Genomic DNA, 22,703 nt, shown 5'->3' with positions numbered 1-22,703 from the left:
CAAAGCTGCTTTTACACTACATATCACATTCACCCACACATTCATACAACTGTGCCCAACTGTCAATCAGTTAACTCATTCATACCCATTGGCTATGCCACCGGGAGCAATTTGGGGTTCAGTGTCTTGCCCAAGGACACTTCGACATGTAGTGCTGAGGGAGCTGGGGATCGAACCTCCGACCTTCAGACTGAAAGATGACCGACTCCACTGTGTAATAAGATACAGAGCATCTATAGTAGTAATTTAATAGGATTAAATGCATGATGGTATCCTGTAATTCTGCACAATGTTTATAGAGTATATATTGATGCTTAGAAATTTAGTTTTTCTTGAATGAGGTGAAAGTGTTGTTTTACAGGCCATAAGCACGCAGTTCTGTTGAAAGGTTAATTAAGAGCATAAACATAAAGGCTCTGATTTTAATCTCTGCAGCTTTCTTCGCCAGCTGACAGCGTAACTCATACTAGAAGCATTTATTCATGCTTCAGGTCTACATTTTTTGATAAATGTGACCTAGAAGCCTAAAAGTATGTATTTTTTTTCCTGCATTTACATTTCTCTACAAGCTAAAGATCAAGTGCTCTCCATGACTCTCAAAACCTGGGAACTAAACAATGAAGGCAGAAATAGAATATTGCTAAAAACAAGCATATGAAAATATATTTTTAATCGACACGATAACAATTTGCTTTAGATAAGAGTAGCCTATGGTAATGTTACAGGTTTTAATATGGACATAGTCTACTTTGCCATCAGTGTAAAATTGCATTTGCATTAGTGTCGAGGGGAAAAAATGAGGTGATTAGGGGTGCTACATATAAATCAAACAAAAACTGCAAACTCCACCTAAAGTCTGGCTGCTATAAACTGAAGTTGTAACCAGTATGGTCAGTTCCTTCAGCGTTCAGTGAATCATAGTTGTTTATACAAAACTATTTTTAAGAGTGTTACAAAATTCTTCTCACATAAAATGGTAATGTCCAAAAGAAAAGAAGAAAGGTCAGGAAGGTCACTAAACATCTCTGTTATAGTGGGTGTTGCGCCTCAGTCACATCAATATGGCTCATGTGGGGTATGCAGATCAGTGTGTGAAACATTGCCATGTGGATAAAACATGAGTCTAAATTCAAACAGGAGGAGGAACTGAGTCGCTCTCTTTATGTAGCATTGAACCTGACCAGTGAGGCTCTCTTTGCACCTATCTGCCTTTTTCACAGGTTATACTTTCCTAAAGCCTTTCACTAATGACGGACCTGCTGACGGGACACCTTTTATTATTTTTTTACGTCTTTTTTTGCTATCTAGCTGTCAGTACAACACCCTGCAGAGATGACAGGCACTGGGGAAAGCACACGCACACACAAACACGCACGTACACAGGTGTTAATGGAAGGTACTGTCCCATTCACTCTGAAGAGTCACCTGACCTGGACCAGTGTAATTATAAAGTGTTGTTGTTCTCTTCTGGTCCCATGAACACACAGGCAGCCAGGGCAACAAACAAACACACACACACACACACACACACACACACACACACACACACACACGCTTACAAATTAATGTGCATGTGTTAATGTGCATGGAGGAATATTCTATTAATATGTGTGCATGCATACATTAATTTATATACTTTTTTAATGAATTACATGAGAAAGCTCCTACACATGAGCGTGCACACACACACATACATATAGAAGTAAACAAACTCGCTGGTCTCTGTGGGACAGTGTTTCTCATGCAATGAGGTTCGTCACCTTGAGTACCATCATTAGTTTACATGTTTTCAAGACAAGGCACGTCAGAGTCCAAAGTTTCCTTAGTAAAAGTTGCCATAGCATCATATAAAAACACCCACTGCAATAGAGTGTGTGTGTGTGTGTGTGTGTGTGTGTGTAGGAGGCAGGGGGGTCACAAGGAGCCATGGGCATCATTCAGGGATGGATTGACAACTGAAGAAAAATAGCTGGTCTAATCAATGTGTTCCCTGGAGATATTGCTGTATGTGTGTGTGTGTATTTGTCAGGTGAGGTGAGCAGCAGGCATCAGCAGCATTTCAGTCCAGTCAGCAGTGATCTTGCCAGCCTCGGCATGACCAGACTCATGAATAGATCAGTACACTGTGTGTGTGTGTGTGTGTGTGTGTGTGTGTTGGTGTATATGGATGTCTGGATGCCGTCTGCATTCTATCCTCCCTAAACTCATAAACATTACTGAAGCTGTGAGTCCACGTCATGTATTGGACGTTAGATTGTGTAACATGCAGCAGCCCTTTGCCTGCGCTGAACACCGTGCTGTCAGCGGGGTGTCACTGAGTTCTCGCTGCCTCGTACAGCACGCTGCTTTGAAAGTGGAGTGCAGGGGAAAAGAAGAACTTTGATGTTTTTCACTACACACACAGATATAAACACCTGTGCTTAAACAAGGGAGCACAAACACTGATAGAATTGGTATGAGGGTAAAGGTTCATGAAGACAGTTTGACATGCACCAGCTTATTTGCAGGCCTCCAATCCGGAGATCTGTGTGCAATTTACAAAAGTGACATGTTAAAGCTGCTTTCAATAAAGTTGTGGCAAACTTGCGACAGCTACAAACACCATGAAATTAAAACACTCACTGGAAAAAAAATAGAGTTATCTGCTTATTTGCGAATAACTAGACAACGTACAAGCTTGTGGACATGGATAAGAAACATTTTGATAAGAACATGAAGTCATATAACTTACATTCTGTTTCACACGCAGTGATCAGAAAGCAGAAGGTGAAGTTACGCTTCAGAGGAAATTTAGCAGAAAGCATCTGGTCAATTATTAATAAACATGGAACCATTTATAATCATTGTTTTAAAAAAAAACCCATTACATTTCAATTACTGTTAAAACATGAGTACTGTTAGTATAGTGTTATAGCTTTAAAGCTTACCTGCAGTTAATGTACTCTTTCTGCAATAATTATGTTTCTGCAATACAGCCACAGGTGCAGCCATTCTTTTGAGTAGACAAGCGTGGGTGATAACACTTCTGCATCACGCGGAAGCCTTGTGGATTTTAGCAGACTTCATGAAACTTTTTCATCTGAGAATTTCTACTCTTCTAAATGTATTACATATCATTTAAATTGCATCTTTATGCTCGGACAGTGGAGCATTGGCCATCGGCTTTAGTGTTGAACCAACTGATGGCAATGAGGTTGGAATGTGTTTCTGTTAGCAGGTATAATATTGTGGAATCTGTTTATCAGCATCGCATATTTCAGAATTAGGTTGACGTGTGGATTGTTCTGCTTAGTGTGGTGTGAAACGCAGCACGCTTCTGCTTCACTGATCCTTTGATTTGAGATAAAAGCAAAAGTACAATTAAGAGAGAGACAATTCAAAACTCACTGTGTTCAGTAGCTTGATTTGTTAGATCATTAAGTTAAACTGACATCAACTTTAAACAACAGATGACAAGTTCTAGTCACAGATATTATCAATATAAAGTATATAATAAAAGTATGACTAGGGTTTCTTACCATTTAAGACCTGTGATCCTCTTACACAGGGGGCGGCTGTGGCTCAGTGGTAGAGTCGGTCGTCTTTTAGCCGGAAGGTCGGAGGTTCGATCCCCAGCTCCCTCAGTCTACATGTCGAAGTGTCCTTAGACAAGACACTGAATCCCAAATTGCTCCCGGTGGCATAGCCAACGGGTGTGAATGTGATAACTGATTGACAGTTGGGCACTTAGCGTAGCAGCCTCTGCCACCAGTGTATGAATGTGAATGTGATATGTAGTTTAAAAGCAGCTTTGAGTGGTTGCAAGACTAGAAAAGCTGCTTACAATAAGTCTATTTACCATTTTACCATTTAATGTCATCATGTAATGATCAATTGTTTACTGGTTTCTTAATAGTGTCATGACATTTATGAGCATATTGATGCTCCCCAGAGGTCAATACACTGAAATACACAATGCAAGACACTGAAACCCGAATTGCTTCCGAAGGCATAGCCATGGGGTATGAATGGGCATGGGTAATGTAAAAGCGCTTTGAGTACAATCCATTTACCATAAACATCTGTGAAGTAAACTACATGGCTGCAAGAACCATACCATAGGTCAAGGTTACCTTTAATATCAATTAATCAATTAGAAATATGTTCAGATAACAAGTTTAAACTGGGTTATTTGCTCACAAAACTTTTTAGTTCCTTGTGATGATTCGAGCTTAAATTCCAGTGTGCAGCTGGATAATATTTCATAAAGACAGTTTGACATGTACCAGCTTCTCTGCTCTTCGGCCCATCCAGTCGAGGCAGATGGCTGTTCAACATGAGTCTGGTTCTGCTCGAGGTTTCTGCCTGTTAAAAGGAAGTTTTTCCTCGCCAATGTGCTGAATGTTGGTACTCATGGTGATTCATGTTGGGCCTCTCTTTAAATAACAAAGAGTCGGTCTAGTCCTGCTCTTTCTGTTAAGTGTCTCAAGATAACTTTGGTTATGCTCTGGCGCTATACAAATAAACTTTGATTGAATTTGATCTGATAATGTAAGCACAAAGTCATTTGAACCCATGTGTTTCCTTTTGCACTCTTTAAAGAGAAACTTCACACTCTGGAAATCTTTATTCTTTGCCAACCTCTGCTTGTTTAAATGCTCTCTTTGCTGCATTGATATACATGTGCACCTCAGGGTGAGTCAGTTCACAATGATATAACTGTAGGGTGCGGTACAGGGACGGCACACATCAGTGATGCTGGTTACAATCACAATGACAGTATGAAATGAATGACGACAGTAAAAAAACACAGATGTTCAGTAGTTTACATCCTGCGCCGCTTGGCTCAGTTATCAGGAGTTTAATGTAATCAATTCAACATGCCACAGAGGCAAACTGAACATCACTGTTTTATATATTAAAGGCCTAAAATCACTTATATGAGCAAACATATAATGCTACAACACTCATTGTTCATAAAGATATGTCAGAGAAAATCTTATACTTCAGGTTCTATCATAAAAATATACTGTCAGAACATGGAGATGAATTTAAAAGTGCGGATGAAATATGCAGAGAAAAAGCGGGCTGTATGGCTTCTCTGAGAGAACAAATCAAAGACATTCAAAGAGTCTTTGAGTTTCACAAAGTATCTGAAGAAAAGTGAAAAACCTAACAGAGGTCAACAAAAGTATCTCAGTACACTGTGTCACTGCATCACTTACATTATTAAATGCCTTTTTTACCTAAAATGCAAACACAATAACTACTTTTGCCTCTGACACTCAAACCACTAAGTGATTCTGAGATGATTCCACACATTTGCTCCAACAGCAGCTGTACAAACTACTGTACTATACTAAATGTATATTAATCCAGGGATGAAAATAGTTGAGATTCTCCTGTCCGTGGGATCTGGGCCAAAATGAACATTTGAAATATTGTTAAGGTTTTTGTAAACTGTGCTCATTTTGTTTTTGTATTTGACTACTCTTTTGACAGATGGTCATAACAAAAAAATTGTAATTCATTTTGCATAACAAAAAAAAGTTTCTATTTGAACCTAGGTGACAATAGTCACAGTGGAGCTATTTGGCTGACTACACCAATGTGAGCATGTGGATGATTATTAACGCTGGGGACTAGTGCGTGGGCTGTGGATGGATACTCACGGCCACAGCTATTAAGTTAAGGACCTGGTTGTTGAGTGATGACCATGGCGTAACACTGACAGTGGCAGGTGTTGAAGATAAGCCACGATTTTTTATTTTCAGATTTGTGCACAGTTTATGATTCGTTAATTTCCCCCTGAGGTTTTTCGCCGACGCTTAATGAGGTCATCTTTGATATAAGAGCATTTCAACCAATTCAGGCAAAATTCTGAGAGGTTTTTAAAAAAGCCAGGCCTAAAAATCTGGTAATAATGATCAACTTTATAATCGCAGTTGACATTGACAACATTTTGGATGATGTCATTAAAGGTCAACATTTTACCTTTCTTGAACCATCTGCTTGATTCTATCCTGAATCAAAAGACATGGTTGGTAACCTTGCCTTTTCAAAATATGTACTATTAACTTTTTTTTACGAATGCAAGAAATTACATTCCACAGCAGTTTTTTCTCCTTTTTGAAAAATTATGCTTTCATAGATTTACATGTCAGTGGGCAATATTAGGCGTGGACAGAGGACCCTGATTACACGGTGGACAGCTAAAGCACATGACAAGTGATTCGGGGGTGTTCGACCCACTTTTGCTAGTTACACGGCACACAATCTGGGCGCAAACCGAGGCGCAAGGTGCAAAGAGGTTGGCTTAGGTTCCTGGATTATTCATAGGTGTGGTTTGGCATAACATGAATCAAACCAATCAGAGTGTCAGCTGTCATTCCCTTTAAGAGCCCGGTGCACCTGCAGGCAGGCGTGCTGCTATTTACACGGCAGATTTTAGTCTTTTTTTTTTTTATAATACTGGACTTGGGCCAGCATATTTAACTCATTTCTTTCCACTGTGTCCCTGTGCCCTGTGCAGAACACACACAGGTCACTGTACGATATATATCGCGAAGCACGGATTGAAGTTAAAGCCACTGAAGCGATCCCACTGCCCAGCAGAAATGAAAATGAAGAACTCAACTTAATTATTTAAATCACCACGTATCTGTATCGGACAGGATCTTATGTTTCTTAAAGTTCTGAGTGCTTAACATCAAAGAAAAGTCGGCTGTAAATGTTTATTTACTTATTGTTGCTGCTGGATGACACGGCTGTATTCTCCAGTGCGTGCGTAATGGACACTGGACAGTGGATTAATGTCTGTGGGCAAGATTGTCAATGCCACAGGCAGTTATGTCTGAGGATTCTTATCAATTAACCTCTTAGTTCTGTGTGTGAGAGTGTGTGACTGTTTCTGCATGTATTAGAGAGAGCGTGCACCAGAATGAACGCGCATAATAGAGAGCTTGGTGTCGGTCTTCGCAGTTTTGGTGCGTGCGTGGCTCGAGCAGGAAACTCCCTGAGGAGAAGCAGGTGTGTGTGGAGGCAGTGGTGAGCTTGTCATCTTCCGGCATGTCTCACCAGATCAGTAACAAACCGAAAGCAGCAGACGAGGGAAACAGAAGCTTGCCGTGTCTGTCCCATAAACAACGTTATTTCACTGTTTCAATCAACACACTGTTTTTTTCCTTATGAGTAGAAGCGCTGCTGTGCGTCCCCGTGTAAGTAACAAGCAGAGACTTGCATGTTGTGAATTTGCTGATGTATGTAAATAATGAGCCCTTTAAATTCCAGGAACAGACTGCGTAGTTGCTTTCTGAGTCCTCAAGATAGCAACGCCCCACCTATTTGCTGGACCACACCTCATTTTAAGACATGCCCATGGGCGCTAACAGGGATGCAAGATATCACTTGCCATTTACACAATGTGGGCGCTGAAAATGACAACCGCGTCGGATGGAAAATTGCAATGACACTTGCGCTGCACACTTTGGCGCTTTGCCAAAGTATCGAGACGGATGAAGACAATTTGCCTTTTTCTTTTCCTTTAACATTTGATATATCAGATAATGTACCCCACTAGATGCAGTGAGAGCAAAATTTCCTGACAAGAGCAGTGCCAAACAATTTTGCCAAACAATCAGTGCAATTCATCACAGCACTCAGAAAATGGTTTTCTACACTTCTTCATCTCTTTTTATCCTCTTTATCTGTCTCTCCCATCTCAATCAAGTCTGCAAATCCTGAAGATTTCTCTCGTTGCCCAAATCAATCAGTCACTGCACTTCTCTGCTCCCACTGCTCCCTCTCTCTCTCTCCCTGAGCTCAGTCTTAGTGCAGATATCAAATATTAATCAAGGCAGGTTGAGAAGCAGTTGATCAGCTGTCCCTTCATTGATATGCCTGCTACTTTCAGCAGTTATGTGTCCCATGCAGCTGGAGGTATACTTCTAACAAGCATTTGTAGTTTAAAGAGTGTTTTTTCTCTCTATGTCTCTTATCCTTGGCTACATACTGTATATCCACATACATCAACATTTCAGTCTCTTTTCAGCTTGTGTGTTTGTGTCAGAAAGCATCATTTTTTTTTACATTTCAACGTGGAAGGAGAAGAGAGAAGAAGTCCTCTCAAATCACTTAGCCACTAACTAATTGGGAAATTCTACTGACTGATTATTTGAGTTGGTTGTGTCATGGACTCATGCGCTGATAAATTCTACCTGCTTTTCTCCTCGAGGGAAATAGAAACTACTTCAGTATTACTGGAGCATCGACTGCTTTCCAGGAGCCATTTTTAGGAGCTCAACCAGCATTTGAACCACATGACTCAAGTTCTGGTTCTGATTCCTGGCTCTAAAAGCTTCTGCTCTTCAGGGATCACTTTTCTGATGACCCAGGGACTGTGTGGTTAAACGCATGCTTTATGACTGCAAGCAAATCTTTGTACATCTCTGGTCTGTTGCTTTTCAGCTTTCAGTTAAGCCACCACTAAGATGTAATGTCTTCACCCTAAGCATCTCTGGTACTTTCTTTTTTGTCTACCTAAATGTCACCTCAACTACTGGATGGATTACCATGAAATGTGGTTAAAAGATCCATAGTTGCCATTGCCATCGTCTTACTTGAGTAAGTTGAGTGTAATAGGAATATCTATGCACTCAAACATCATGAAATATGGTTTTGGGATACTGTATCAATTCTCAAAAACACTGCATTGATTTTAAACCTGTAGTTTACCTGCAAAGATTCATTGCAGTGGTAACATTGTTATATGTGTAAAGCCAATATGACTAGTGTGAAATAGAAATCACAGGCCTCTGATACAGGAATAATATTAAAGGCTGCATATATTGCTCTGCTTAGAAAATTGCACTCATTGGGCCCTATTTAAACGATCTGAAGCACACAGTCTAAAGCGCATTGTGGACGGGCTATTAGGGCTTCTCCTTTGCTAGTTAAGCGGTGCACAATCCTGAGCGCTTAGTGAGGCGTGGGGGCTAAAGGGGTTGGATTAAATCTCTTCATTACACATAGGTGTGTGTTGGGTGTAACATGAATCAAACCAATGAGAATGTCAACTCTCATCCCCTTTAAAAGTCAGGCGTGTAGCTATTTACACAGCGGATTACAGCCCTCCTTCTTAAATAGAACGGGGTCTGGCCTGCTCATGTAACTTCTCTTCTTCCATTGTGCCCCCAGTCTGAACACACACAGTCCACTGTATGATATATGCTGAAGCTTTGATTAAAGTTATATCCGCTGGAGCAATCCTACATAAGAAACGATTAGCGCCGTTCCAAACAACCTCAAAGTAAGTGGGCTGTTAACATATATTTACTTATTTTTGCTGTGGGACACCATGGCTTTATTCTCCTCTGCGTGTGTAATGGACACTGGACAGTCTGTATCTGTGGACACAATTATAATAAATCTAGCTCTCTGTTGCATGTGAGCTTGTGAGTGCTTGTGTTTCTTAGGAACATTCTACACAGTGAGGGCCATTCAAGTGACCTTGGACATCTTTCTCACAGGGAGGTCACAGTGTTTAAACCCTGAGCCATTAAAGTTAAACAAGACAGCCTTGTCTGACCCCCTGTGAACTCAGCATGGGGTGAAATTGGTTCAATTAGGCCTTACAAACAGATCATTAGTTTAACGGCCAAACCAGAAACAACCAATTCCTGCCTGTTCAACAGATGTGCTTCCCTGCCTTGATGTGCCTACAGCGAGAAAGTGGCTGGTGGATACAAACATACAGCACATTCTAAAAAAGACATCTTTCAAACAAGCTCAGAAATTCAGTGTGTTATGGGACTCCCCGATTGATTTACATTAATTCAATATAATTGGATAATTTAAACATAACTTTTATATAGTGCTACAATAATTCCAAGCTACAAATAGTACAACAAACAGTTTCAGCTTACAAATCTGTGGGAGAGCACTGGTGGGAAAAAAATATAACATTTCTATTCACAATTTTTATTTGAAAGAATGATTAGAAGGTAAAGGTGATTTTTTAACATTACGATAAACATTAATTGGTTGCACTAGCTTACTATAAATCCGTAGCAGACGGACTCTTTTTGAACCATTGGCAGGAGCAGTGTCTGAGCACAAATCACAGTCTTGTCTTCACAGTTTCTCTCTTTGTTTGCCATTACTGAGTCTAGCACTCTTGATCACTTTCTCCTTCTTTTCTTACCTCTCTTTCTTTCACACCTGTCTTCTTCTCTCTTTTGCCAGACCCCTTTTTCCTCCTCAGGTCTTCATTAAAACTTGATGCAGATGAGTGAAGCCAATAATCTTCAGGCCCCTGAACAACCCCTGCCTGAAATCAATAGCTTTCCTTGAAAAAAAAAAACACAAAGGAGGGGGTTTGGAGAAGGTCTGGTTTATTAAATATTAAACAGCAGCTCTCCGGGGAGAGGGGGAAGAGTTGTGGTGATGCAGTGTCTGACCCAATTAGCATCTCCTGTTCACCTGACAGGCTCCAGCCGTGGCTCCATCCTGACTCTTACTCGACACGACAAGCCACTTCTGGGACAGTCACACTCTTCAGGAGCGTTATCTCTGCCATCTTTTACACTAATCGTGACATGATGCATCTGTGCCTTTCACACCCTTGAAGGGGACCATCTTAGCTCAGTGAAATATGGTTCACTGCTGTAGACTGTATGAAGTGGGCGCAGCCTCTGGGGCTGTAGGTGAAGCCAGCAGGGGATGACCCTACTTACAGTAGATTTATTACCTCAGTGAACATTTTCCTAATGAGTTTATGGTCACATTCACTTTTAGGTCTATTTAATACAGCATGATTTTGTAAATAATGGTCCTATTTAAGGTGGAATAGGGTGTGACTTATTTGTGATTGACAGGTTGCCATTTTTTTTATATTGACAGAGGAGTGAACCTTCTAATTAACCTTTTAAAAAAACACTTTTTATATTATTTCAATTCTTCCTGCCCATGGAGCAGTTTAATGTTGTGTAATACGTGCACTCTTTCTGTCTCCTGTCGTATCCTGAAGGAGGGAATTATGATTCACCCAACAGATAACTATTATCATTATTTATCGCTGCTTGAGGTCAGACTGCAGTGAATAATTGAAGTGGTTGCACACTCACAAACTTTCATTAATACATTTTGTAACGTAATGAGATTTTCCCCACAGTATGGAGATTTCTCTTTTAAGGTGTTATTGTGGCCGAATAGAAGTTGTATTTGTCAGTGACTTCTTTTATTCTGAGATGATCCACTATCCCACATGTTTGCCTTTCTCCATACTAAACCAAGGCCAGGAAAACACTTCTTTATATACAGTATAAAGCTGTTTCAATGAACATGTGAATTTCTTGGCTGTAGTACAGAACTCCAACCTGTTTGTCTTCCCCTGCATCTCCCTGCTGTACTGACCGGTATTTATGGTGATAAAGAGGTTTATTCTTTATATATATATTTATGTTTATCTATTAGTTCTCAATATATATTAGTCTATAATGCTTCCTGCAAAGTGATGCGTCTCACTGCATGTTTTTTTTAACTTTTCCATGTAACGTTCTAGCATAACACAGCTCTCCATGCACCTTAAGGTAGATAGAAAAAGTTCAAGTATCCCAAAATACAGCAAAAGTCACGAAACCGAGAGACATCCAGTTCTGGTAGTAATCATTAGAATAAATTATCCTTCAAATCAAACACTATGTATGACTGCAAAGTACCCTATTGTTTCCCTATTGTTGTAGCCCTATCATCTGATATGCTTATTCAGTGCACTTTATATCCAGGATTTCACATTATAGACGCTACCACTGAATACCGTTTAGCACATTGACCATGAATGGTCCGGCTGTGTGTAGAACTGGTCTCATCTTCACAATGTCATCATGATACAGGTGCTGTTAATTTGTTTCAGTCTGTTTCATAACCAGTGAAAAGCTCCTCACAGGAGCTTTAATGGATGGGGTTTTAAGTTTAAGATCACCATCAGCTCTCTCTTCACAGAGCTTGAGTTTTCATCCATATCACCTTCTCTCATGTATATGCAGTGATAACTGTTCAAACACTGTAATTCAATAGGCAGGTATTCACTATTCTTGTTATGAGACAGGAGCTTTGAGATGAATGAGTCAGGAGATGAATTCCAATGGGAGAAAGACAAGAATAAGCAACAGATGGCGAAAGAAAGAAGCTGCCAAAGCACTGCACCTCCTTTTGTCTCCACCTCCATCAATTGTTGCAGTAGTGTGGAGAAAAGTAAGGATGGAGGTAAGAAGACACGAGAAGGATGATACCTTTGTATCACCCGTAAAACATATTTAAGGTGTTCATTGAATTGAGTGATTCATTTTTTTGCAGGTGATTGATAAACTGTCTGCTCTGAAGCAGCTTGACTGAATCTCTCCACTGACACACCTAAATCAAAGTCATGACAATCATGAAAGAATGAGGAAATGTTGCTGCCTTATAATTTGTCTGAATTGCCGAATTCCCCCCTGGGATTCATAAAGTATTTCTGATAGTGCGTTTGGTGGTAGTTTGGAGAAGCTTTTCAAATTCATTTTGCAGTATGCCACGCCAGGCAGAAGTAAACAATAACCTCTGCTTCTTTAGCTATAGCGCCCCCTTCTGCTGGAATGCTGCTGCTGTCCGCCATTTCAACTGCTGTGTGACGTTCCAGCGCTTTGCATTGTGGGATACAGTAGGCGAGATAGACTGGTCCAATGCATACTGGAGATTTTCTCCGAATAAGTACGACATCCGGGCATTTTTGTCATACTGCACCTTTTGCTTTTGTTTTCATACTCCATACTACATTTTGGCCAAATTAGTACGTACTGCTAGTATAGTGTGGCATTTCAAACACAGCAAACCTCTGTTGGAAAGGGCGATACATTTTTCTTTACTTTCACACCATTTTGGAACACAGGGATTTTAATGTAGCCCTAGTTTATAAATATGAAATTTCAATAATGCTCTGTCTCACTAGAATGTTTTAGGATTTAAGAACATTTTTTTAATAAAAATCTTCGAGTAAGTGAGGGACAATATTACATACACTGCTTTAGAAAGTGGGGATTAGACCTTTGCAATATGGGGATAATGACAGGATGTGATCCACTGTGTTGTTGGTTGGCAAGTCTGGAAAGAAAGTATTACTCATCTGGACAAGCAGTTTCATTGTGGAGATATCTAAAGAAGTGAGATTTTGATAAATTGAGTAATTGGAAAAGTTGAGCAAACAATCCAAACTTGCCATCAACATATATATTTAGTACCAAACCCCAAAGGTTCTGTCATTGAGGAAGGGTGGGAAGTTATGATTCTTTTTGATGGGAGAGAGTACTGAGGTGGTCTGCAAGTTGAAGTGTCCCTAAATTGGGACCAGATTCTGAGCGATATACCACTGGGTTAGATGGGTTAGAGTGAATCTGACTTTGGTGGAGTGGGTGAAAGAGCACAAAACACATACCTTGTGTGAAATGGACTGCAGGCATACTCCACTCGGACCCAGGCCCCAGGGCAACCAGGTCTGTTTTCTTCAACCCAGTATCTGACTTTACATCATATGCCCAGAAGTGTACATTTAATTTTTAAGTAAGTCTTTCGTTATATACTGTAGCACCAAATCACAACAAAAGTTCTCTCATGACACTTTACAAATAGAGCAGGTCTAGACTGTATTCATTTTGATGTTTACAGAGACCAACAATTCCACCATGAGATCACCAAGCTGCAACAGTAGGATGTTCAGTTTACATCAGCAGTAACTGAGTGGAGCTCTGACATGGATGTAAGAGAGTGAAAAGTAAACAATGAGGCTGGTATAAATGATATCAATACTGGATTACATGCATGTTTCTTTTTCCTGAAAAATATTGTATAGAGAGGTAATTGCTGAATGTACAGTAGCTCTGCTCTTCACATTGATTAGCTGTAGCAGAACAACTGCTGACCATACGTAATATCAAAAACAGGGTTTTAATTCACAATAAGAAGAGGGATTACAACTTCAAGGTTTGGGGAATATCATGATGTTGGTTTAATAAAGATAGAGTTTAAAATGATTTAAAGACACTTGTTAAAATTAAAACTATTCTATTACCTTTAACCCCATACTTATTCCAGGAGCAGAACTCAGACCGTTTTGTTTCTAACCAGACAAACAGTAACATCAATAAGCACATCAGATTTAAATCTGAGAAATCTGAAGATGCGGGTGTTGTTTAAAAGTCTATAATGGAATTATTCCATCTTCTGTTTTCCTGATACTTTGCCACCCCTTGAAGTGTTCTCGGGCCTCTGACTGCCATTCGTCTGCTGCTGCTCAGAGGATGAGAGAGGATCAGCCTGATCAAACAGTGGTGTCCACGTCCCTGAAGAGATCTTAGTCACTGCTGTGTGTGCATGAAAGCTCAGTTCTCTGTCATTTCAATCCTCTGTAAATGATGGTAAAACATCAAAATGATTGAAAGAGTTCCAATAATTATTTCAATTTATATCAACCAAATATACGTCTCTCTGGAAGAAACTTCTCCTCAAGTGAGACTCAACCAAAAGCTTTGGGCTTTGCTGAGAGGCTGTACATGTAAATAGCTTTGTACAAAGTAAATGACTTGTGAGACTTGGCTCTCAGAGGTATGTTTGTTTATGCATGCATGAAGTGTGCACTTCAGTGCTTTACTCTGAACTCCTGAGAGGAGCTTTGATGGGTTTATTCCAAATTTTTCATAAAGTGATAAACGAGAAGTGGTTTCCTGAATGGGCCTCTGAATGGGTGACTGGCGATCAGTCCAGGGTGTACCCCGCCTCTCACCCAATGACAGCTGGGATAGGCTCCAGCCCCCCTGCGACCCTGAACAGGATAAGCGGTAAGCGGTATAAATATGGTAAATGGACTGTACTTATAAAGCACTTTTCTAGTCTTTGCGACCACTCAAAGCTGCTTTTACGCTACATGTCACATTCACCCATTCACACACACATTTATACACTGATGGCAGAGGCTGCTACGTAAAGTGCCCAACTGTCAATCAATTATCACATTCATACCTGTTGGCTATGCCACCAGGAGCAATTTGGGGTTCAGTGTCCTGCCCAAGGACACTTTGACATGTAGCCTGAGGGAGCAGGGGATCGAACCTCCGACCTTCCGATTGAAAGACGACCGACTCTACCCCTGAAGCCACAGCCGCAAAATAATGGCCATAAAATAATGGATGGATGGATGGATATTATTTAGACATCACACAGAAAACCTTCTAACCATTATAATGAAAAAACAAACAGAGGGCGTAGGTGTACTTGTCCTCCACCACTTCCTGTGAACCACCAAGAAAATGCATCTTTCTCACTTTGCCACAGCACAGATTGTAATGCATGTCACTTCCTGCCTTTTCGCATTTAGATCCAACAGTAAACAACTTGCATTGCTTTTTCTCTCTCAGCGAGTGTGTGAAAGTTATTCCACAACTGACAATAAGATAAATGATAAGAATGATAAGAAGCAACCTGAGCTGCTCAGCACCTCACAGAAGTGTTGTTCTTGGTCGGACCTTTTTCTGAAAGATTATTTGCGGTTCTCTAGTGTGCATGTAGCGTTGGAGGCACTGCATTTACATTTTCATAAGCTGCATTAATCAATAATATAATTTAAACAATAGATCAGATGATTCGTTTGGTGTGATGGGGGTTGCTTATGCTGATGAAACCAAAGAGAATAATCAGCTGACTCAGCAGTTTCCCTCAGCTACACAAAGTGTTTTCTTTTCTTTAATCGCATTGTTTTTATTCTAACTTTACCTTTTTGATTCACACTTTCACAGATACGCTCATTTGTGTCATTTTTTCTGCAGCAGCTGGCAGCTTTTATGCTTAAAAGCTTTAATAACCCACCTTATATAACCAGCTTAGCAGACAGAGACAACTGTGGCTCAGAAGGTAGAGCGTGTCGTCCACTATATTGAACCAAAAATTGGTTTGAGTGTGTGAGATTGAAATAGTTCAGATCCGTATCACAGAAATGTGTCAATTGAATACTGGATATTTTTCTTATGTGGGCCAATAAGAACCGGTACAGCTGTGTTAACCTTGTTGATGATTTATTTAAAAAGAAAATAAAAGCAGAGGTAAAACACAAAACATGTATTGTAACTAACGTTACTATTTACATGGGTAAGTGTGTGTGTGTGTGTGTGTGTGTGTGGACACTGTGGACATTAATGGGTTAATAATGTGTCTGTTGGAAGACAATCATTATCTAAAGTCATACTTGCCCTTTTCATTGCTTTGTTTTTTCATTCTTGGGAGCTGTGTGTGCAGTGGTCGCAGTAAATAGCAGCCATCAGTCTGTGGATGGGGATGGACCACATTACATTACATTATCTGTCAGAGGAGGTAAATGGATGAAACAGCAGCTGCTAAGAATAGTCTTGTATTTCTGTGTGTATTTGTGGGTGAAAACTGTTTGGGTGATTTTGTTAGTCTTTGGACATTCTCTCTGTATATCTTACAGTAAGCCTTTGCACACTTCCTGCACAAACTAGAGCTCCTTTAATGCATTTGAAATATACTATATATTGGATTAACATTCTTTAATATTGTTTATGTTTATTTTATTTAAGCTTCTTGATTCCTGCATTTTACCTGCTTTGTATTTTTTATATTGTAGTTCTCTTTATTTTTATGCAAAAAAAAAAACCTTGTTGACAGTTAACCCGATTCTGACTCTGAATCTTGTGTGTGTCTATGTGTATGATGGTACATAGTGCTGTTAGTGATAATCACTGAACACTACTTTTTAAGAGTCATTGTGGGATACTTTCAGGACACTTAATAAGGTACAAGTATTCTCACCATCTATTTGGACATGGCCAAAGAGAGGGAGGGATCTGCAAGACGAGCTCTGACTGCAATTAACCATTTTTACTGGAAAGGGAAAAAAACTACAAATATGAAGAATTATTCATTTGAGATATTTACAATGATCATTGGACAGGGAAGAACTGACAATCAAAGGATTACACACATTTTTAAAGCTGCTATCGTCATTATTTTAAACGCTTTCTGAAGACATTAGAAACTGTTAACATGGATGTCAAACTAGATGTTAAACGGATACTAGGGCACATAAATGCACCCCTTTATTGTTTCTTACTTTAATCCACTCCACTCCGGCATAACAAATATTGTAGCAGAGAAAAAGGGAAAGAAAAAAATGTGTTTGACTGTCAAACTTTCCTGCGGGGAAGACCTACAGACCCCCCACTAACTTAGGTCCACTTCACTTGTCTAGCAAGAAACATGCCAACAGGTGAATAAAAGGAGTACTGGCATTTATTACTTCAAGCACTGATCTCCAGTGATGAAGGCGTGTTAATGTCCAACTCTTAGACTCTGAGAAAAGAGGAAACACACAGGTACACTGAACATGAAAATACATCTGTTTAATAGCAGAAATGACACCTTTATTATCAAACAGTTAGCAGGAAATAAGGTAAATTAACTGATGAAATGACACAATAAGTACTCTTTGATTTCCTTTATTTTCACTAAAAATGACTTTACACATTTAGGTCACAATATAGGCTTGTATAATCATTCAACAAATACATGGCATGGTTTAAGTTATTTTTTTTATTTTAAAACCAATTTAGAGGGCAATTTAGAGTCACCAATTAACCTAATGAGCATGTCTTTGGACTGTGGGAAGAAACCGGAGCACCCGGGGGAAAACCCACACAAACGCACGGGGAGAACATGCAAACTCCACACAGAAAGGCCCACTCTGTCCGAAACGGGATTCAAACTAGGAACCTTCTAGCTGTGAGGGGCCAGCGCTAACCACTACACCACCGTGCAGCCCATCAAACATTATATGTTGATGGTTGCTCCTACTTCTTGAAGATGGATCTGAAGGTCTTCCTGATCCTTTTGAGGGTGCGCCTGAACCAGCCGACCTTCTTTACTTTGGTCTCAGGCTGGATCTCCACTTCCTCAGTGGTCTTGTCATCAGGGGAGGAGGTCGTGTTCTGTTCCTCCTGTTCTGGTCCTGTTGTTTGACACCAGGGGGGCTGCTGACTGTCCTCAGGTGCCTTCTCTTTAGTTATGTTGTCCTGAGGTTTGTCAGTCAGGGAGGAGGTCATGTTCTGGTCCTCCTGTTCTGGTCCTTTTGTCTGAGACCAGGAGGACTGCTGACTGTCCTCAGGTGCCTTCTCGTCAGTGGTCTTGTCCTGAGGTTTGTCAGTCAGGGAGGATGTCATGATCTGGTCCTCGTGTTCTGGTCCGTTTGTCAGAGACCAGGAGGGCTGCTGACTGTCCTCAGGTGCTGTCTCCTCAGTGTCAGTCACATCAATGACGACGTCAGCACAGGAGATCTGAGGGAGGCTGTCAGACAGGAAAGGATGCTGCAGAACCTCCTGGGGTTTGATGCGCCGCTCTGGGTCTAAATGCAGCATCCTTTTAATCAGGTCCAACAACAGACATTGGTCATTGTTCTGTGTGTTAACCTCCATCAGCTCCTCAAGTTCATCAAGACTCTCCAGCCTGAGGTGTCTTGTGTCAGCAGGTTGGAACCCTGAGTCACACTCAAACTCCTCTGGTGTCTTGAATCTCCAGCCATCACTTTCTGGATAGAAATAATACTCTGTCCCCATCCCCTGGTCCAGCACATGGTCTGGTGGCTGGCCTTGAGTTGCAACGATGAAGCTCAGCACGTCGTAGTCCATGTTGCCGGGGTACAGAACGTATCCAGTTACCAGCTCTGCAGCCACCAGGCCCAGAGACCACATGTCAATGGCCTCATTAAAGGGAACGTGCAGCGACACTTCTGGTGCTCTGTACCAGGTGGTCTGCACACAAGCACCAGGCTGACAAGCGTAGGTTGGATGCGCCAAGCCAAAGTCAATCAACTTGACTCTCAGTGGCTTCTTGTGGCGGTCAACAACCATTACGTTGTCAGTTTTGAGGTCTGCGTGCACAATTCCCATGGAGCTCAGGTGGGAAAGGGCTGTGGCCAGCTGATGTAAGACCGATTTCACATCTGTCATGGGGATACACTGGTCCCATTGTTGCTCTATGTAGTCATACAGGCTCTGATCCAGCAGCTCGAAGTTCAGGCAGATGTTAGCCTTATCGAAGAAAAAGCCATTCCACTCCACGATGTTGCAGGTCTCTGGATCCAGAGACCGCAGCTGCTTCAGGATCGCTATTTCCTGTCTTGCCTGATGAAAAGTTTCGGGGTCATTTTTGTTGACCTTAATGGCCACACACTGGTCGGTTTGGATGTGGCGGCATTTTGTCACCACACCAAAACCGCCCTCCCCGAGGAGAGCCTCCACCTGAAAGTATCCAAGTGTGCTCCCGATGGATATCTTGAGGTCTTCTGATCCTTGCATGTTGATTGGTATGTTTGTCAAATGTCAAGTTGAAGGTCTGATGCGCACTGAAAGATTCTCTGCATGCTGTCTTACTTATAAACTTTTTTAAAATTCTATGACATCATCGGGTTCTGGCTTTGATGATGGCTTTGGCTCTGAAATTCTAACATTCTAGAATGTGTGTGTGTGTGTGTGAGAGTGTGTGTGTGCGTATGCATGTGTGTGTGTGTGTGTGTGTGTTAGCATGTGTGCGCGTGTGTGTTTGCATGTGTATTAGCATGTGTGCGTGATTGTGTGTGTTAACATTTGTGCGTGTGTTAGCATGTGTGTGTGCGCGTGTGTGTGTGCATGTGTGTGTGTGTGTGTGCATGTGTGTGTGTGTGTGTGTGTGTGAGAGAGAGAGAGAGAGAAAAGGGTGTGTCTGTCTCAGGACAGGAAGAGATCAAAATGGAGAATGTGTCCATTAAGAGGCCACATGTCTTCAGTGGCAAATAGGAGAGACAGAGAACTCATAAAATGGCCGACTCAAGGTTGTCCACTGAATCCTGTCCTTTGTCTCAACCAACTTGCACTGAGCACATGTGACGGGTCGAGACCCAGAAAACGAACTGGGAGGTTTAATTCCTGGCTGTTTGGTCTGGTCATAAGGTCAGAAGGTCAGAAGGTCAGTCCAAAATATTGTATGTTAGTAAGTCTTAAGAATGCCAGGTTAGGAAAGAGAGAGGTTAATTGAGGATGCAGACTATGTCTTTGTGTAAGCATAAGTAACCTCAACTACAATCAATACCTGGCTAAACAGACATTACAACAAAACAACTCGGTAACAAATCAAATCAAATCAGTAACATTACAAAACAGTAAACATTCCTGCTTAGCCGGTACTGTGAGTTATTCCAGCTTTGCCCAGATGTTATGTTACCAGACCGTGGACGGAAAGGCGTTGCTGTGCTGTGTTGCAGCTTGTTAGGCCGACAATCCTGTTGCTCAACCGGGCTAGGGGAGCAGTGGTTCTGGTGAAGAAAGTTGCAGTCGTTGTGTTGGTGTCCAGTGGAGGGAAACTGGTCCTTCCTTGCTCTGTTGTTCCTTACTTGAAAAGTTAGCCGACAGACTGTTTCAGCTTTGTGCTGAGTAAACCGGGAATCTTTTCAGCAGGATCTCGCATCGCTGCTAAACCTGCCTACTAAACTGGGATCAGTCAACTGTTTCTCCATCCAGTCGAAACATCAGTCCATGAGCAGGAGTCATTGATCAGCAGCAGAGTTTACACACTGCATGAGTGAGTGGGGAATGAATAGTGAATTGTGGATAACTATCAACCCCTCAGTCTATCATTGAAACAAAACGCTGCAGACAGCAGTGTCACCCACTGCAAACCAGTTCTATTTATTTGCACACTTGTCTGATCTCACTCTGGGCTAACAGCTGCAGCTATAAACAAGGATATTCTCTAACTGCTGCATTGACACTTTAGCTATGATTTATCTTCCAGCTGACATTTCACAGCAAGTTCAATCATCAATTAATCCTTTATTTGTGTATGTTTGCTTCTGTTTGTTTTCCAGTGCTGAGCCAATGCAATGTTGCTGCATATTCAGCCAAAAGGTGTCACTCCATCTATAAGGGATTCGCTCAGTGTTTGATGGCCCTGGGCGACAGTCTGACGGACAGCGCCCGCAAGGACGAAGACACACACGAGATACACTCCATCTGCAGGTCAGTGTGTAATCACACACCTAGTGCTACATTAAACACACACACACACACACACACACACGCACACACACACCCAAGAACACTGACTAAAAAAATCCCAAGACATTGAGTGTGTAGTAGAAACACAAGTGTCATACTCTATAAACCCACGGCCACCAGAGGGGAAACACCTTCTGCACCTTAATATGCTGGAGAGTGCTGAAACACTCACTCAATGCCTGTGATTTTATTGCTCTATTTCTACCAGAATAGAAAGTTATGTATTGCAAACTCAGTGTGTTCAGTTTTTCTCATGTTCCTTCTCCTTACCACACTTCTGTAGAGTAATTGATCCCACTGAATGGCCGGAAGTGAAATACTTAAACATTCACAAGTTAAGATCCTCATTTAACCTAAAAAAAGATCAAAAACAGGCCTTGCGTAGCTTAGCTTCAAACTTGTCTGAGTGTCAGGATCGCAGGGTTTTTTCATTTTTCCTGCTGATGCTTCACGTCTTATTGCATGTATCAGCTTTTGTCTTCCTAAAGGCTCCATTTTTCCTTTCTTTCTTATAAAAACTTCTAAGTTCTGGGTTCTTTAGGCCCGATGAATTTTATAATAAAAGTGGAAAAAACTGTAAATTACGGTGGCTCTGAGAGCTCAACGCACAGCAACTTAAGAAAACACATGCAAATACACAAAACACAAGCAAATTAAGAAAACATCTTCATCAATTTGACAACACATGTGCAGCATTTAGAAAACGAGCAGCAAATAGAAAAACGCAGCAAACCGAAAAATGCAGCAAATACAAAAATGCAGCAAACAGAAAAACGCAGCAAACAGAAAAACGCTGCAAATACAAAAATGCAGCAAATAGAAAAACGCAGCAAATAGAAAAACGACAACAGAAACTGTTTCCGGGGGACAATAAAAAGTGATGAACTCGACCGCAAACAGCTGGGACACGGTTGTTGTTGTTGCCATAGTTTGTGACTCATTTCGGCTATTCGTCAGTGGTGTTGGAAAATGTGCTAAAATGTAATATGTTGGTTTGTTTTAACATTGTGATCATGAAGCACAACAACAACCGTGTCCCAGCTGTTTGCGGTCAAGTTCATCACTTTTTATTGTCCCCCGGAAACAGTTTCCGTTGTCGTTTTTCTATTTGCTGCGTCTTTCTATTTGCAGCGTTTTTGTATTTGCTGCATTTTTGTATTTGCTGCGTTTTTGTATTTGCAGCGATTTTGTATTTGCAGCGTTTTTCTATTTGCTGCATTTTTCTATTTGCAGCGTTTTTGTATTTGCAGCGTTTTTGTATTTGCTGCATTTTTGTATTTGCTGCATTTTTGTATTTGCTGCATTTTTGTATTTGCTGCGTTTTTGTATTTGCAGCGTTTTTGTATTTGCTGCATTTTTGTATTTGCTGCATTTTTCGGTTTGCTGCGTTTTTCTATTTGCAACGTTTTTCTGTTTGCTGCGTTTTTCCATTTGCTGCTCGTTTTCTAAATGCTGCGCATGTGTTGTCACATTGATGAAGATGTTTTCTTAATTTGCCTGTGTTTTGTGTATTTGCATGTGTTTTCTTAAGTTGCTGTGCGTTGAGCTCTCAGGGCCACCGTAGTAAATTGCTGCAAATGGTGACATTTGCAAAAAGGT

The 22,703-nt window shown here is 40.9% G+C and overlaps 1 protein-coding gene across 1 annotated transcript in view; it reads left to right on the top strand.

The window, feature by feature from the left end:
- The window catches only part of nrn1la (neuritin 1-like a), a 66,688-nt gene that overhangs the window by 31,236 nt on the left and 12,749 nt on the right, over nt 1-22,703 (top strand). Inside the window, 1 exon segment of the mRNA XM_069686140.1 lies at nt 20,915-21,065. Coding sequence (XP_069542241.1) covers nt 20,915-21,065 — 151 coding nt within the window.

This window comes from Semicossyphus pulcher, unplaced genomic scaffold, assembly GCF_022749685.1.
Source record: "Semicossyphus pulcher isolate SPU_LCO1_2020_fin unplaced genomic scaffold, fSemPul1.0.p SCAF_8, whole genome shotgun sequence".
NCBI classification, from domain to species: domain Eukaryota; kingdom Metazoa; phylum Chordata; class Actinopteri; order Labriformes; family Labridae; genus Semicossyphus; species Semicossyphus pulcher.
The sequence above is the reverse complement of the archived record's forward strand: the minus strand, read 5'-3'. Positions and strand labels throughout refer to the sequence as shown.